This window comes from Labrus mixtus, chromosome 7 (genome assembly GCF_963584025.1).
Source record: "Labrus mixtus chromosome 7, fLabMix1.1, whole genome shotgun sequence".
Taxonomy (NCBI): Eukaryota; Metazoa; Chordata; class Actinopteri; order Labriformes; family Labridae; genus Labrus; species Labrus mixtus.
The window spans coordinates 1,045,034-1,058,734 of record NC_083618.1 but is presented as its reverse complement, the minus strand read 5'-3'; the positions used below and the strand labels follow the sequence as shown (position 1 = coordinate 1,058,734).

Sequence of the window (13,701 nt, the reverse complement as noted above, 5' to 3'; positions counted from 1 at the left end):
CTGCAGAGAAATGCAACTCAGTGCAAATTCTTTCAGTGAAGATCAGAGTGGGTTACTTTCTCGTTTTCAGAAAAAGAATCCCCTCAATCATGCATGGAAACAAAAAAACTAAATAATCACATGAACTAAAACACATATTCTTAACCATGTCCTTCAACACTAGTATTACCCTGCAACAAACTGTATTTTCTTTCTTCCATCATTCTATGAAACTTTTCGGCCTCCCACTCTAACAGGGTTGCAGATGCTGAACCTGGCCCTCATTCCAAAACAGCAGGAGTTCGACTCTCCCTGCTCATTAACACACAAATTTACCTCCCACCCCCAAAACCACATTTCATTCTTCTCAAACATGCACACACAAGAAAACAGAGACAAAAAAAAATGAGTGTCTTTTCACGATCACTTTATTAAATATACATATATCGACTGCCCTTTGATAAACACAATTTGGGCATGGTGGGATTTAAGTGCCAAGACAGAAATGAGCTGCAAAACATGACAGGAAAACAGACGAGCACCTTCACAGCAAACTCTCGTCATCTTTCATCCTTCACTGCTGGTCCTGTGAAGAAAAGTACAAAAAAAATATGGCTTCATGTGTGTCAGAAACCTGAAACAAACATGTTACCATCTGTACCTACCTTAGCCATGTGGCCATGTATGAGGTATGGTGACCTAAAGTCATGTTGGCAGTTGGAGTAGCCCATGCCCAGTCCCAACCCTGAACCCAATGAGACGGGCCATGTGCGACCTGGTGAAGAGAAACATGCACCCATGAATGACATTTTGAATTAGTGCATTTTGTAGTTTATCACGTGAAAATGTACTTACGTTTAAAGAGAAGGACGGAGAACACAACGCCCACACCAAGGCCCGTTACTGCACAGAGGAAGAAGAAAAAAAAGGAAGTTTGACTGATGTGATTAAACTACACATCCAAAACATTTTACATAAGTACTGAGGTAATGTGATCATGTCTCATCCAGTATAAAACACACAGATGTAAATCTGTTATAATGAGGTCAGTGGGGTGCCTCTATTATGTTTGATGCAAGAGTTGGCAAAAAGCACAAGTCAGCAAGACATTGCTCATTAGGAAAAGAGAGGGAGAAAAAGAGCAGCGAGAGCACAAACCTCTAACGAAGAACGAAAACAGTAAAAGGGGTGCAAGAGAGGGGGAAAAGAGGAACAACAGTATCAATGAGGTGGGAGGCGGGAGAGGTGCAGGGTCAAAGAGTGCACATAGGTAAGTGAATGTCGACCCAAATGTTGACCCAGTACGGAAAAGTTGAAGGTCAGTCAGTGGCACAGAAGTTGGCCAAATTGTTAGAAGCGTTCAGACCAGAGCAGGATTTCGAGGAGGAATGTGTTTGTGCGTTTAACTCCACCTTGCTGCAGGCCACAGCACACCCAACAGCAGCCCAGCCAGCACAGAAAACACATAAAAAAACCAGCCATTTGGGCCCCTCTGACTTTTAATTGGATTCAGGGAGCTATGCAGCATGACCGATTTTTCTGAACCAGAACCCTCAGACTGTTCTCTATTACACAACTTATAAATGTCAAACAAGACCACAAAACACACCACATACTCTTATTAGAAGCACAGATCAACAACTTATTCGTGTCCTTTGCATCAATGTCAAGCTAAGATGTACTTAGATTTAAAGTTCACCGTCCGTGGCAGCGTTTCTTTGCTCCTTTGCCAGAGCCTCTGGATTCCCACAGAGAGTAATGCAGGGAAAGCATTGGCAAAATATGAAGGCAGATCAGTATGTTATTTTGGCATCTATTCTCTTTGTCTGGACATCTCAAAGGGATTGATTATAACAAAAACATTTGTGCTGGAGCAGAATAAAATGTATAACCCATAAGCCAGAAAATACTCTGCAACCTAGCAAGAAAATAAAGTAAAAAAAATGGAAATTGTGTTGTAATTCGGTTTTTTATTATTTCTAGTTTTTTGTTTTTCTGGAAAAGGCATCAAATAAAAAATATTATTTTCAATCACAGGGATTATGTGAATTTAATTCAAAACACATCTAAAGCCCACTTACAGACTTATCATTTTGAGTTTTAAGCCATGATAGGATTGTGGTTCTTGGGATCAATTACAGATTCTAACTGAATTTTCTCAACAAGTTGTAACTGTTTAATGGACTCCAGAGAGATTTGGTACACATGACAATGCCCTCAATACCCACAGATCAGATTTAATTTTCTGCAATACTCTGGTTAATTAAATATTTTCAAATTTCATAATATTCCCATCATTTTCCACTCTAGTTTGATTTATGCGCTAAATAGCAATTGTTAGCCCTCTAAAATACTATACTGTGGTGAGCATTGTTAACATTGTACTTGCTAAACACAAGCCCTTCAGCTTTGTGAGTATGTTTCAAACTGAGGGTTGTTATGCTTAAAAAATAATCAGGTGGTGTGTGACTGTCAGAAGACAAAAGGGGATTGTTCACGCTCAAATTCATCTCGAAAAGCAGCTGTCATATATACAACATATGTTGTATTATAGGGCAGTAAGGATAACGTAACGCTTTAGTCAGCCATTCATAGATTTTCACTTGGTCTTACGATCTGGGCCAAGAACAAACAAAAAGACTGCTAGAGAGAAAATTATGTTTGACATTAAAACAATTAAATCAGGTCTTCACCATTTCTTAAAGAAATGTGTCTTTTTGCATTTTGCTAAAATAAAATGGCTCGATTGGAATGCTTGTTTCTGTAATGCTATAAGGACACTGAAACAGTGAAAAAAAAGGTCCACCAGGTTGACCATAGAACAAATATAAAGGCAGAATATTTCAGCAACAATGTGATTGGTATTTTAATCAACAGAAAAAAACAAGTCGGTAGTGAAGAAGTATTCCCTAAACACATTTGAATACAGACTGTTGGTTACTGTAATGAAGAGACGTGCTGGAGTGTCTCCCTCCTCACTTTTATCCTGCAACATTTCTCTGACTACTAGAGATATCTTAGCAAAGTTGGCTGTAAGCTGCTCTGGGTGAGCTAAAATATATGCCACGAAGCAGATGTTTTTCCTCAAAGCAAGAAACATATTTATTTATTGTACTGAAGTTGACGTCATTAAGTGCGTTTTGGGACAGATTGTTTGCCAGTCTGAGTATTTGAGTGCAGAACAAACACAGTTTGAAGTAGCACAGATAAATTCCTGTATGAAGACCCAATGGCATTCTGACTAGCACTGTCAGGCGGGCTGTGAAGCCCAGAGCCTGATGGATGAAAACAAAACAAAAGGCTTTTTTCAATACAACAGTCTTGAAGAAATACCATGTATTGTTAAATAACAGATGGTTTCAGCAGTTATTGAAACATGGCTGTTTCAAATAGTAAGGTATAGTGGTCTTATTTTGCCCCTAAGAATCTGACGGTTTCAATTGTGGCATTTTTGTTGTTTTTAGACTCAGGATACAGCATGAAAAGTGACACTTATTAAACAGATGAAACCATAGACAGTTTGTAAATATTAATGGACGACGCCTAAGTGACGTAACCCATCTGTTACTGCATGCTCCATGCTGGAAATGCTATATGTAACTTTCAAAAATACTGCGTTTGTTAGCGATACCGCAGGCTCTCTCTCTCTCTCTCTCTCTCTCTCTCTCTCTCTCTCTCTCTCTCTCTCTCTCTCTCTCTCTCTCTCTCTCTCTCTCTCTCTCTCTCTCTCTCTCTCTCTCTCTCTCTCTCTCTCTCTCTCTCTCTCTCTCTCTCTCTCTCTCTCTCTCTCTCTCTCTCTCTCTCTCTCTCTCTCTCTCTCTCTCTCTCTCTCTCTCTCTCTCTCTCTCTCTCTGAAGACCAGGAGTGTGTGATACTTTGTACTGTTGATCTCTGTAAGCGGAGCGAGGAGGACGTGCATAAAATGTCACTTCCTGGAGCTTTCGTGTAAAATATGACCCGGGGAAACTTTTTATACTGCACAGATAGACAGTGAACATCTACTGTTTCACATCAGTTAACCGTTCGCTTATTAATGGGCGATAAAAAAACGATTTATACATATAAATCCTAATATAAATGGTAGGGGAAACACTGATTTACTTTCTGCTGTAAAAACAGGCCTTTTTAAATGGGTGCGTATGTGACTTCTGCTGCTTCGGCAGCCAGCCTCAAGCAGACACTCAACGAAGTGCAGGCTTTTCACTTCCACAATGGTTATTTTTCAACACCGGAGGTTTGCCGCTTCCTAGATCAGTTTTAAGATGTTTGTGCGAACACATTAGCCTACCATTACCTATGTGGCAAATAATGGTGACTTAAGTATTATCAGAACAATGTATACATGTATCAGAGATCAAAAAGTATTTCAGAATGTATATAGGCGGATGGTTTTGTCTCTAATTTCTTGTTGTTGCCAGAACAGTTGATTGCTCGAATCCAAAAATGAATGCTGATAACTGTTGAAGTTATTGGCATTTTTATCAGGCTTAGTGTGGACTTAATGTTCCTCTTCCAGAAACAGTTCCTTCAGAGAGGACATATGTTAACATTTCATTCTAGACCTACATTATCAATTGTATACAGTAATACAATTTTAAGCTGAATCCGTCTAATAAGAGAAAGAACAAAAGTTTAATGAAAGAAAACTATTTGTGACACCAGTTATATTGGAAAACAGTTCAAAATGTAGAGTGGGGGGGGGGGAACAGTTGTTTGCCAAGCTGAGACCTAGCAGAGAAATCATAAGGTCATCATATTAATCAAGGTGTGGAAAGAGTTTTCAGATGTTTCTATGATGGTGGTCTGAGTTGAATTTTAACTCTGTCTACAATGGAGAGGCTTCTGTTTTTCCCAGTATTTTTTACCCTGTGTGTTTTCATTTACAAAATCTCGTTTAGACCATGGTTGAGACATGCTGTAGTTTTACGGGTTAGAAAATGAAGGACTCTGGAGCAGTACAGTAATGCTGAGTGATGCTGTTTAACAGTAAAATGTAAATTACAGTTGTGGATGATGGCGAGAGGGCAGAAGATAATTTAGCATGGTGTAAGAAAATTAAGTTTAAGGGCAGGCTGAATGTAGGAAGGCTATACAGAATTTGCTATCCTTTACTGATGATTCTTTTGATTCTCTGTTGCTCTCAAAATTACTTTTCACTAGCCTACACGAAGTTCAGCTTAATCCCAATGTAATAAATATCACAACTTCCTCTTGAAATATCCAACAGGTAGCGTTATTTTATGTATTAAGCGTACAAGTGGTCATTGACCTCCATCCCAGCTTTGTCACAGAGATGTCCCGTAGAAAAGCATGTCGCAGCAAATTAACAAGGTACAATTTCCTGCACAATAACTTTCTTGTGACCACGTAATATATCTACTGAAAATGTATGAAAATATCCTGACCTGTTTTCACGACTGTATCAGCAAGGCAGCGGTCCCATTTTCGTCCATGCTCGTCCGCCATGTTTTCAACTGTCAGGGATGTTTGTCAAGTTATCGCGAGAGCAACGGCAGTTCACGTTCGTTTTGGTCAACGCTGCAAGCCCACCTTACCTTAACTGATTCAAATTTAACCGCAAAATACACACATTTAATTATGAGTCAGTAAAATCACATTTAACTAAACATTATGTTTTTCTATTAGTGCTTGTTCTTTAATTTTGATCAAACAGGAGTGTGATGAAAGTGTTATTGTTTAAACTGTTGTTTTATTTATTTTGTCGTTAAGAATGCCCGTTGCGCAGTCTATGGTTGCCATGGCAGCGCTCGTTGTTCACGTTTAGTTAGCCGAGTCCTGAATCTGCAGCTCGTACTTTCTGCTCATTTAAAGACTTATTTAAACGTGAACACGAGGCCGCAGGATGGTGAGAAAAGCTCTCCTTCAAACGAAAAGTCACAGAGAATCACAGATATATCTTTTAGCATGTGCTAGCTTAGCATCAGTATGATACCAGCGTCGTCAGCTAGCTAGCTAGGTTAGCTGCGGTGTTGTTTATGTTCATGTCGATGTGTTTATTTTTTTCCAGCCGCCGAAAGCTAAAGACAAGAAGAAGGGGAAGCAGTCCGTGGTGGTGGACGGACTTTCAACCGAAGAGATGTCCAAAGATCAGGTCAGAGCTGCTGCTGCATGCTAAGCTAACGTTAGCATCTTCTTCGTTAGGTTTTAAAGGCGGTTGGCATCCAAAGAGTGGCATCACCGCCACCCTCTGAATTTAAGGTATTTTACCTGCTCTTTTGTGAGTGTCTCCAGAGAACACCTAATATGAATTGACGCTTCATGAATAAAGATGGATTGATATTGAAGATTGCATATTTCTCTCTTCTTGTCTCGCAGGCGTATAAGGTAACAGGTGATGCGTTTGAGGATCCTGAATGTTCATGTGCATGTGTGTTAGTCGAAGGTTCATGTCGGGATGATTCCCCTAAAGAAAACTCGTAGTCGATGATTTGTCTTTATCGAATCCCTGCAGATCTAAACCGCCTATTTGATTTTATTCACTGCAGCTGTAGTATTTATTGTTCAGCAATATTGTGAAAATACTCCAAAATGTCTGATTGGACTTCTCCATATTCGAGCGTTTTTGTTTTTCCTCCGTCAGCTGTGGGATCACATGATCTGCCTCCGGGAGGAGCTGGACAGAGTGCGGGAGGAGAAGAGCTACTTCCAGCTGGAGAGGGACAAGGCCCAGGCCGTCTATGAAATCAGGAAGAGGACCCTGGAGGAGACCAAGGCCAGGCTGAGGATCAGACAGAGGGAGAAAGAGGAGGCAGAGGAGCGCCACCGGGTGGAGATCACTGTGAGCTGCACAAACACACCTGTAGTAGAAACTATTTGATAAAGTGTGGCAGTCAGAGGCAGAGTTTTTATTTTATTTTAGAGTATAAACAGGTAAGCAGCAGATTTGTTCAGCCTGCAGCCGATAAACAGGATGTAATGTCTGAAACAAACTCAAAGACGAGTCCAAAGTAATATCCACCTTATGACATCACACATTGACCTTATGACATCACACTTTGAGCTGTTTGACCTCACTTTGGAATCCTTAACCACTTCCTGTTTCTGTGCTTAACTTCATGTCCTAACATTCACTCTACAGGAAGGGCCTTACTGTACTTCATAATAAAAGCACACAGCAAGTAAAGTACTCTCAGCTTAAGACAGTACAAAATTTAAAAATAAAAGCCTAACAAGTTTTAGTTTGAAATGCAAAATAATGGAATTTCAAACATGCGATTAATCACGATTAACTGTTGAAATTCAGCGGAGGGAAAAATGAATTGTTTGGCAGCCCTCATTTTTTTAGATTGTTGAGGGTTGGGCGCCGATAGCTTATCTGTTATGACATGCACCCCACGTATGGAGGCAATCATATTCAGCGCAGCGACCGTTAGTCAAATGCAAATCTCGGCTTGAAGGATGCATTTTTTTTTCTTTTTGTGCCTTTTTTAATAGAGAGAGTTAAAGGGTGTGTTGAAGGTCACATCTGAACTCTGCGTGTGACCGCTGCCCCCCTTCAGACGTACAAGCAGAAGCTGAAGAACGTCCTGTCCGAACAGCACAGCACCGTGTCGGGCCTGAAGATGGACGCCTTCACGGCCGCCTCGCTGATCCAGAACCAGAACGCAGAGACGGAGCTGGGGCTGCAGGGAGAGGTGCACAGCCTGCAGGCCAGCTACAGGAAGAAAATGTTCCACAACGAAAACTGCATCAAGGAGATCAAACTGGTGAGGTGGCATTCATTTTCACACTTTGGTTTTTTTTTGTTTTGTGTTTTATTTTTATTTTTTTCTCTCTTCGTGTCCCAACAGAAGCAGCAGGTGGAGCTGATGGAGCTGATCAACGACTACGACAGGAAATTCAGAGGTGAACTATAACATACAGTCTGAGCTCAAAACAAAGCCCCGCCCCCCTCTCTCTCTCTCTCTCTCTCTCTCTCTCTCTCTCTCTTTACACGTTGCCCTGTGCTGTTCTCCACACAGACATGGCAGTGAAATATCACAAGAAAATGCAGTCGGGGTGGGAAGAACACAACAGAAAGAAGAGCGCTGAGCTCCTGGAGGTAGAGGAGCGAGGGAAAAGCGACAAAGCGACCATGCTGGAGGATCACAAGCGAGCTATGCAACACTACGAGGACTTATTCGACAAGGCTAAAGTGAAACACTTAGAGCAGCTGCAAGACAAGGTGACACCTACGCAGCACGTCGCATGAGATTCAGGGTGTGTCTCATGTCTCTTTTTTATCGTTTCCTCGCTCCTCGCTCCAACCCGAAGTCGTTGACTGTCGCCATGGTGAAGTGTCTTATTTCGGCAGCGAGGAGCGAGGAAACATGAGACCAGCCCTCCCGGAAGACTTTTTACTGACAGACACGCCCCCTTATCAAATGTCACTCATTGATTGGACGTTGCAGTAGTGTTGTAGTCAAGACCACAGTAACCGAGACCTAAGACATACTCGAGACCAGAGAGTTCTGAGACCAAGTCAAGACCAAGACATACTCGAGACCAGAGAGCTCTGAGACCGAGTCAAGACAAAGACCATAAATATCACTGAAACATCATCATCTTGTGTTCAGGGGGCGTGTCCCTCACTTAGACCGTAACATCGGGAAGGTTGCGGCCATAACCGGGGGATAAAAATCAAACTATAAATGAATTGAAGTTATTTATTCTTTTAGAAAGAGACGTTTTCCTTCTAATCTCAGTAATGACGTTGAAAAACAGCCGATCAGTGGTGGTCTTGATTTAAAATCCAGAGTCCACCCAGTCGGAGACCGAGACAAAACCGAGTTAAAATGCTTTCAATTCTAAAACGAGACAGAGACCTTCATAAAGTGGATTGGATGTAAGCCTAAACTTTGGAATGACCATGAGGCCCCCGCCTGCGCCTGATGGTCTGAGACTGCCCGCTGTCTTAGAAGGGTTCTGTAACATGGCTTGGAGCCGGAGTGATGCGTCAGTCTGTTGTAAAAGTAATGTGAAGCTTTGTGTGTGTGTGTGGTCCTGCAGGAAGAAATGGTGGAGTTGAAGAAGAAGCTGGCGAGAGAGGACAGGAAGCTAGCAGCAGCCGTGCAGGAGAACAAACGTCTGCAGAGGTCTCTGCAAGAGTCCAAAGAGAGGCTTCCCCAGCTCAAGAAACAGCTGGAAGAACACAAGAAGGACAAGACCAAGATGTTGGTACGTTCACGGCACACTGTGAAAATATTATTTTTGAAGAAATGAATCTCATATCTGTTCATGTTCAAAGTAGTCTCCGGCTTCCTATGCGGTCTATAGGCTACTGTTTGAGTTATTTCTGCACACCTGTGTCCACTGTCACCTGCTGCAGTTATTAACTTAGTTCTACAGTTAAAGGTCACATATCCTCCTCCTCTTCTTCAGTTTAAATAAGTCTCAGAGCTCCTCAAAACATGTGTGAGAAGTTTCTTGTTCTAAATCCACTCTGATCCTGTATTTGATCATTGTCTATAAACCCCTCTGTTTCAGCCCTGCTCAGAACAGGCTGTTTCTGTGTCTGTACCTTTAAATATGTAAATGAGATGTGTCTGACCACACCCCCTCTCTGGAAGGGCTTGGGTGTCTCTGACTTTCTCGCTCTATGTCCTATTGTTTAAGGTGAGAAGGCAGACTCAGAGGGCAGAACAAACACCTAGCTGTGGGAGTGTCACCCGCCTGGGGGAGGGGTTACTGCCCTTTGTGATGTAATGAAGGGAAAATCTCCAAACGGCCTGTTTGAGCACACATTTTCTGAAAAGTGGAGCAGGCAAAAGATGGAGAGGATGGACTTTTCTCATCATTGGGGGGTTTGTAGACAGACTAGGGACACTTCTTAGAGTTAGAGAAACATGGTGAAGAGGATTTTACAGAGTATGTGACTTTTAAATGAGAGCACACAGAATGATTTGTTTCACTTTTTACATCAACTTATAGCTTAAAGCTTATACTGGTTTGAAGAAATCCCTCACACTGCTGCTGATGTGTCTAACAGAAATCAACAGCCCGAGTGAAGGTCATCAAAAAGGAGCTGGATGATCTGAGCATGGAGCACATGCTGCTGCAGCAGGACGTTGAGAAGGTAACCAGCTCACATCTCCAGTTTTCCCTTCGCTCCGCCCGCCAGGTTTCTGTAAAGGGAGTGTTTTTGTTTTTTCCGGCAGGAAAAGCAGGAGCGCGACAAGCTGCTGAAGAAAAAGAAGGCAGCCATCCTGGACGCGGAGCAGCAGTGCGCACTGAAGGAGATGGTGCTGGAGAGGAAGGTGGCAGCACTGAAGGAAACTCTGGAGACGAAGGAGGCTCAGCTCTGCGCTGTACTCTCCACCTCCAACATTGACCAAACTGCGGCCAGCAGCGCTGCGAAAAAACTCGAGGTATGGTTTCAAACTTACGTTTCTACCCGTGTCCAAATATAAGAGTACCACAAGGCTCTGTGCTGGGTCGCTCGCTATTTAAAGTCTACATGAGCCACCAAGCAGTCCAGTTCAGGACACAAAGAGACAGCAGCTGAAACTAACCTGAAATGTTTTTACTGACGCCAGTGTCAGATAAATAAGATATGCTGTGTCGGCTCCTTTTGTGTTTCTGATTTAACAAACGTCTGATTGTTCTTCTTCTCCTGCTCGTAGAAAACGCTGGAGTCCAAAAGTCTCGCCATCAGCGCCTTAAAGGGGGAATTGGCTCGAGACTGTGAGGTCAGTAGACAGATTCTCATGGATTATTCAGAGACAATCGATCATTGAATGTGTTGATGACATGAACGTGTGACCTGCAGAAATATGACGAGCTGCTGCAGCGCTCCAAAGAGAGTCTGAAGGCTCGCGGTGTCCCTCTGTACAACTTTCCCTTCAAAACCTCGGGTCAGATCCTCAGAGGACGGACTCGGGTTCAGAAGTCTCCCTCAGCTGTTGGTAAACTCTGACCTCCTGCGGGTGTGTGAGGTCCTCACTCACCTGCTCCACCTGCACTACTCGCCCTGTCCATCTGTTATTATCTGACGGCGTGCTGTCCATAACTACTGTGAAGTGGAAAAGAAATTCCCCTTGGGGACAATAAACTAAAGTCTAAAGTCTAAAGTCTTCGACCTCACTCTCTTTTCATGATTCCTCACAGACCAGCGGGAGATCGCCTACAGTTTACGGACGTCTGCTGCACGTATTTAAAAAGTAAAAGACGTTCTGATCTTCTTCATCGTGTTGCAGTGAACTTGTGTTTTCTTTATCATGCTTCTGCTGACGTCTCTTTTTGTAAATCAGTGGTTCACTGGTGGAGCCTCGGCGTTCTGCCTGCTCCACTTTTCAGAAAATGTGTGCTCAAACAGGCCGTTTGGAGATTTTCCCTTCATTTCCACATCCTGAGGTTCACACGGGTCCTTAAGGGAGACTCCGGTCTTTGTGGTGTGAATGACTTCAGTCAGAGAATGGTTTCAAAAAGTTCAGAAAATTTATTGAAAAATATCAAAAGATATTTAAAATTCAAATACAAAACAGTAAAAGTAAAAATATGAAAAGTAAAAGTAAAATACAAAAACAAAAGTTTAAACCCGAGAGTGTAGACACGTCTCAGAGACTAATTCCCAAAACAGGAATTTAAAAGTCAGAGTGATGTGGAGCCCTTTAGAAAAAGTCAAAGAGAGCCTCGATCAGCTTTTCTACAGCATTTTTATAGCCAAACTGTCTCTTTTTTCCAAGATTCTGTAAAACCTTAACAATGCAGATTCGCAGAAACGTGATACATCCACGAGTTCGTATGTGGTTTTGCTCAAAGTATGGCACACTTATCCTGACCTCACAGGTGCATAGGCACCGCGGATGTGTGCATGATTGACAGGATATGGAAAATCAAAAAAAAAAAGTAGTTATGACTATATGACAATTAATGATAAAAGAAAAACAACATGTATGGTAAAAACAAATTCAACAATTGCATAACTCTTTCTGATCTTTAAACACATTAGACACAACACACACAAGAAAAAATACTATAAGCATAGAAATATGGTTAAAAAATGAGGACAACAGATGTTGACCTTAAGTTAACAGAAATAAACATGAAACATGTTTATATTGAACCTTAAGGGATTTCTTTGCTTTGCAGACTGCCTCAATGAGACTTCATAATGAGAGTACACAAAGTAAGGGAAGCGTTAAGGCTGAAGAGAGATGCACATTTAGCTGACTCTCTTCAGGTTCATCCTGTCACAGGTGATGATGTGCAGGGTTAGAGAGTCGGGATCCGCCCCTCACCTCCAGCTCGGTCAGACCTCTGCTGGAAGCTGATGGCCGATGTCTGAATTCATGGGAAAGTCGACGTTGTTGTGAACTGTTTGAGTTGTATGTCGGGAGTCTGGATTCATGGCGCCCTCCTGTATCTCCTTGAAGATGTAATCCTGCCAGAAAAAAAAATATTGATCTTTAACAGCTGAGTGAATCTGAAACACTACAGACAGAAGAATCGAACCCGGGCCACAGCGGTGAGGGCGCCGAATCCTAACCACTAGACCACCAGGGAATTGTACAAATAGTCAATCAATCAAAGAATGCAACACATGTCTTATATGCCAAATGTGTGGCCTTCTTGGATTGACATGTACATGAGTGTATTTCCCTCAAAGTATAATTAATGTAGTTATTTAATCTATCACAGTAAACAACCACCAGTCTACTGTTATCCCTCAGTGCCAGCTGCTCCTGTCACTCAACATTCAACATGTTTAAAATTAACAAACAAGCGCTCAGTCTCTTCTGATCCACTCCTTTGGATTTGACTCCTTTCCATTTTCACATTTTCAGCATGTCAAATCCGGATAACCTAAAGGCTGTAGTACAGATAACTGGTATTAACCTATTAGCAGCTTGATATAACCTAATAGTATTTTCAGAGACTCATTCACCAGGCATCTGGTAGGCCTATTGCTATTTACCCAAGCACCTAATTTACAGTGAATGATCCTTTTACAATTTCTATTTTATTTTAATTGCATTAATCACAAGGGACATTTAACTTAAAACTCTGTTGGTGTCAGTTACACTGTGAAAAGGTCTGAAATCACAAACATTATCTCATTTATAAAGAAATCTCAGCTCACAGCTTTATCATCACAGAATCCTAATTAGTTTTGATATTTTTAGTGATTATTTACTTTGTATTTAATATTATATTGTGTTTTTTGCTAATATTGTGTGTTTGGACAACCTGCTGCTGTAACGCCACAATTTCCCAGTTTGGGATCAATAAAGTAATTCTATTCTATTTCTATTCTATTCTATTTAAGGATCAATGACCATGACAGGACAATGATCGTTTCTTTTTCTTTCTTTTTTTTGAAAAATGTGCTACATCTTCAGCAACAACTGCATCTCTAAATGATTAATCATTAAAATCTTAAAGTATGAAACCATAAAGCCTAATCTATCTGAGTGTTCATATTGCCATATGGTAAAAGATTAAATAGAACTAAAGTCAATAGAGATCTAAAATAAATATAGGCCTACAAACAATCGTGAAACATTTACAGAGGACACATAATCATTTAAACAAACCATTAAACTGTTGTAAAAATGAAACAGAAAGCCCTCTCTGTATCGTATTTAGCCTATTTATGTATGCATTTATTTACACTTTACAAACGATGACTTAAAATCAGTAGGCCTATGTCAATATGTCATGCTTACAGCAAAACGAGCATTTTCTATGGAGGACTAAAAGTGCCAAAATGAAATATATAAA

At 41.3% G+C, this 13,701-nt stretch overlaps 2 protein-coding genes across 2 annotated transcripts; one reads left to right on the top strand and one right to left on the bottom strand.

Moving 5' to 3' along the window:
* Window positions 1–389: 389 nt before the first annotated feature.
* On the bottom strand, window positions 390–5,541 carry LOC132977429 (MICOS complex subunit Mic10-like). Its single transcript, XM_061041981.1, has 4 exons — window positions 5,385–5,541; window positions 835–882; window positions 645–754; window positions 390–565 (listed from the first exon to the last, which is right to left on the bottom strand). The coding sequence occupies exons 1-4, from the start codon at window positions 5,443–5,445 to the stop codon at window positions 554–556; spliced, it is 231 nt and encodes a 76-aa protein (XP_060897964.1). The 5' UTR covers window positions 5,446–5,541; the 3' UTR covers window positions 390–553.
* Window positions 5,542–5,558: 17 nt separating this feature from the next.
* Window positions 5,559–11,161, top strand: LOC132977420 (dynein regulatory complex subunit 4-like). Its single transcript, XM_061041967.1, has 11 exons — window positions 5,559–5,845; window positions 6,008–6,091; window positions 6,581–6,778; window positions 7,500–7,706; window positions 7,791–7,845; window positions 7,962–8,164; window positions 8,989–9,156; window positions 9,968–10,054; window positions 10,137–10,346; window positions 10,602–10,667; window positions 10,748–11,161. The coding sequence occupies exons 1-11, from the start codon at window positions 5,843–5,845 to the stop codon at window positions 10,892–10,894; spliced, it is 1,428 nt and encodes a 475-aa protein (XP_060897950.1). The 5' UTR covers window positions 5,559–5,842; the 3' UTR covers window positions 10,895–11,161.
* The last annotated feature ends 2,540 nt before the right edge of the window (window positions 11,162–13,701 follow it).

Bases quoted from the DNA above. Each gene is read 5' to 3' on its own strand.
- LOC132977429 (XM_061041981.1), bottom strand. From the start codon at position 5,445: ATGGCGGACGAGCATGGACGAAAATGGGACCGCTGCCTTGCTGATACA. The intron at 883-5,384 runs GTCAGGATATTT...TCCTCTGTGCAG, and splicing joins TGATACAGTCGTGAAAACAG to TAACGGGCCTTGGTGTGGGC. The intron at 755-834 runs GTAAGTACATTT...TCTCTTCACCAG, and splicing joins CTCCGTCCTTCTCTTTAAAC to GTCGCACATGGCCCGTCTCA.
- LOC132977420 (XM_061041967.1), top strand. The intron at 6,779-7,499 runs GTGAGCTGCACA...GCCCCCCTTCAG, and splicing joins GCCACCGGGTGGAGATCACT to ACGTACAAGCAGAAGCTGAA. The intron at 9,157-9,967 runs GTACGTTCACGG...TGTGTCTAACAG, and splicing joins AGGACAAGACCAAGATGTTG to AAATCAACAGCCCGAGTGAA.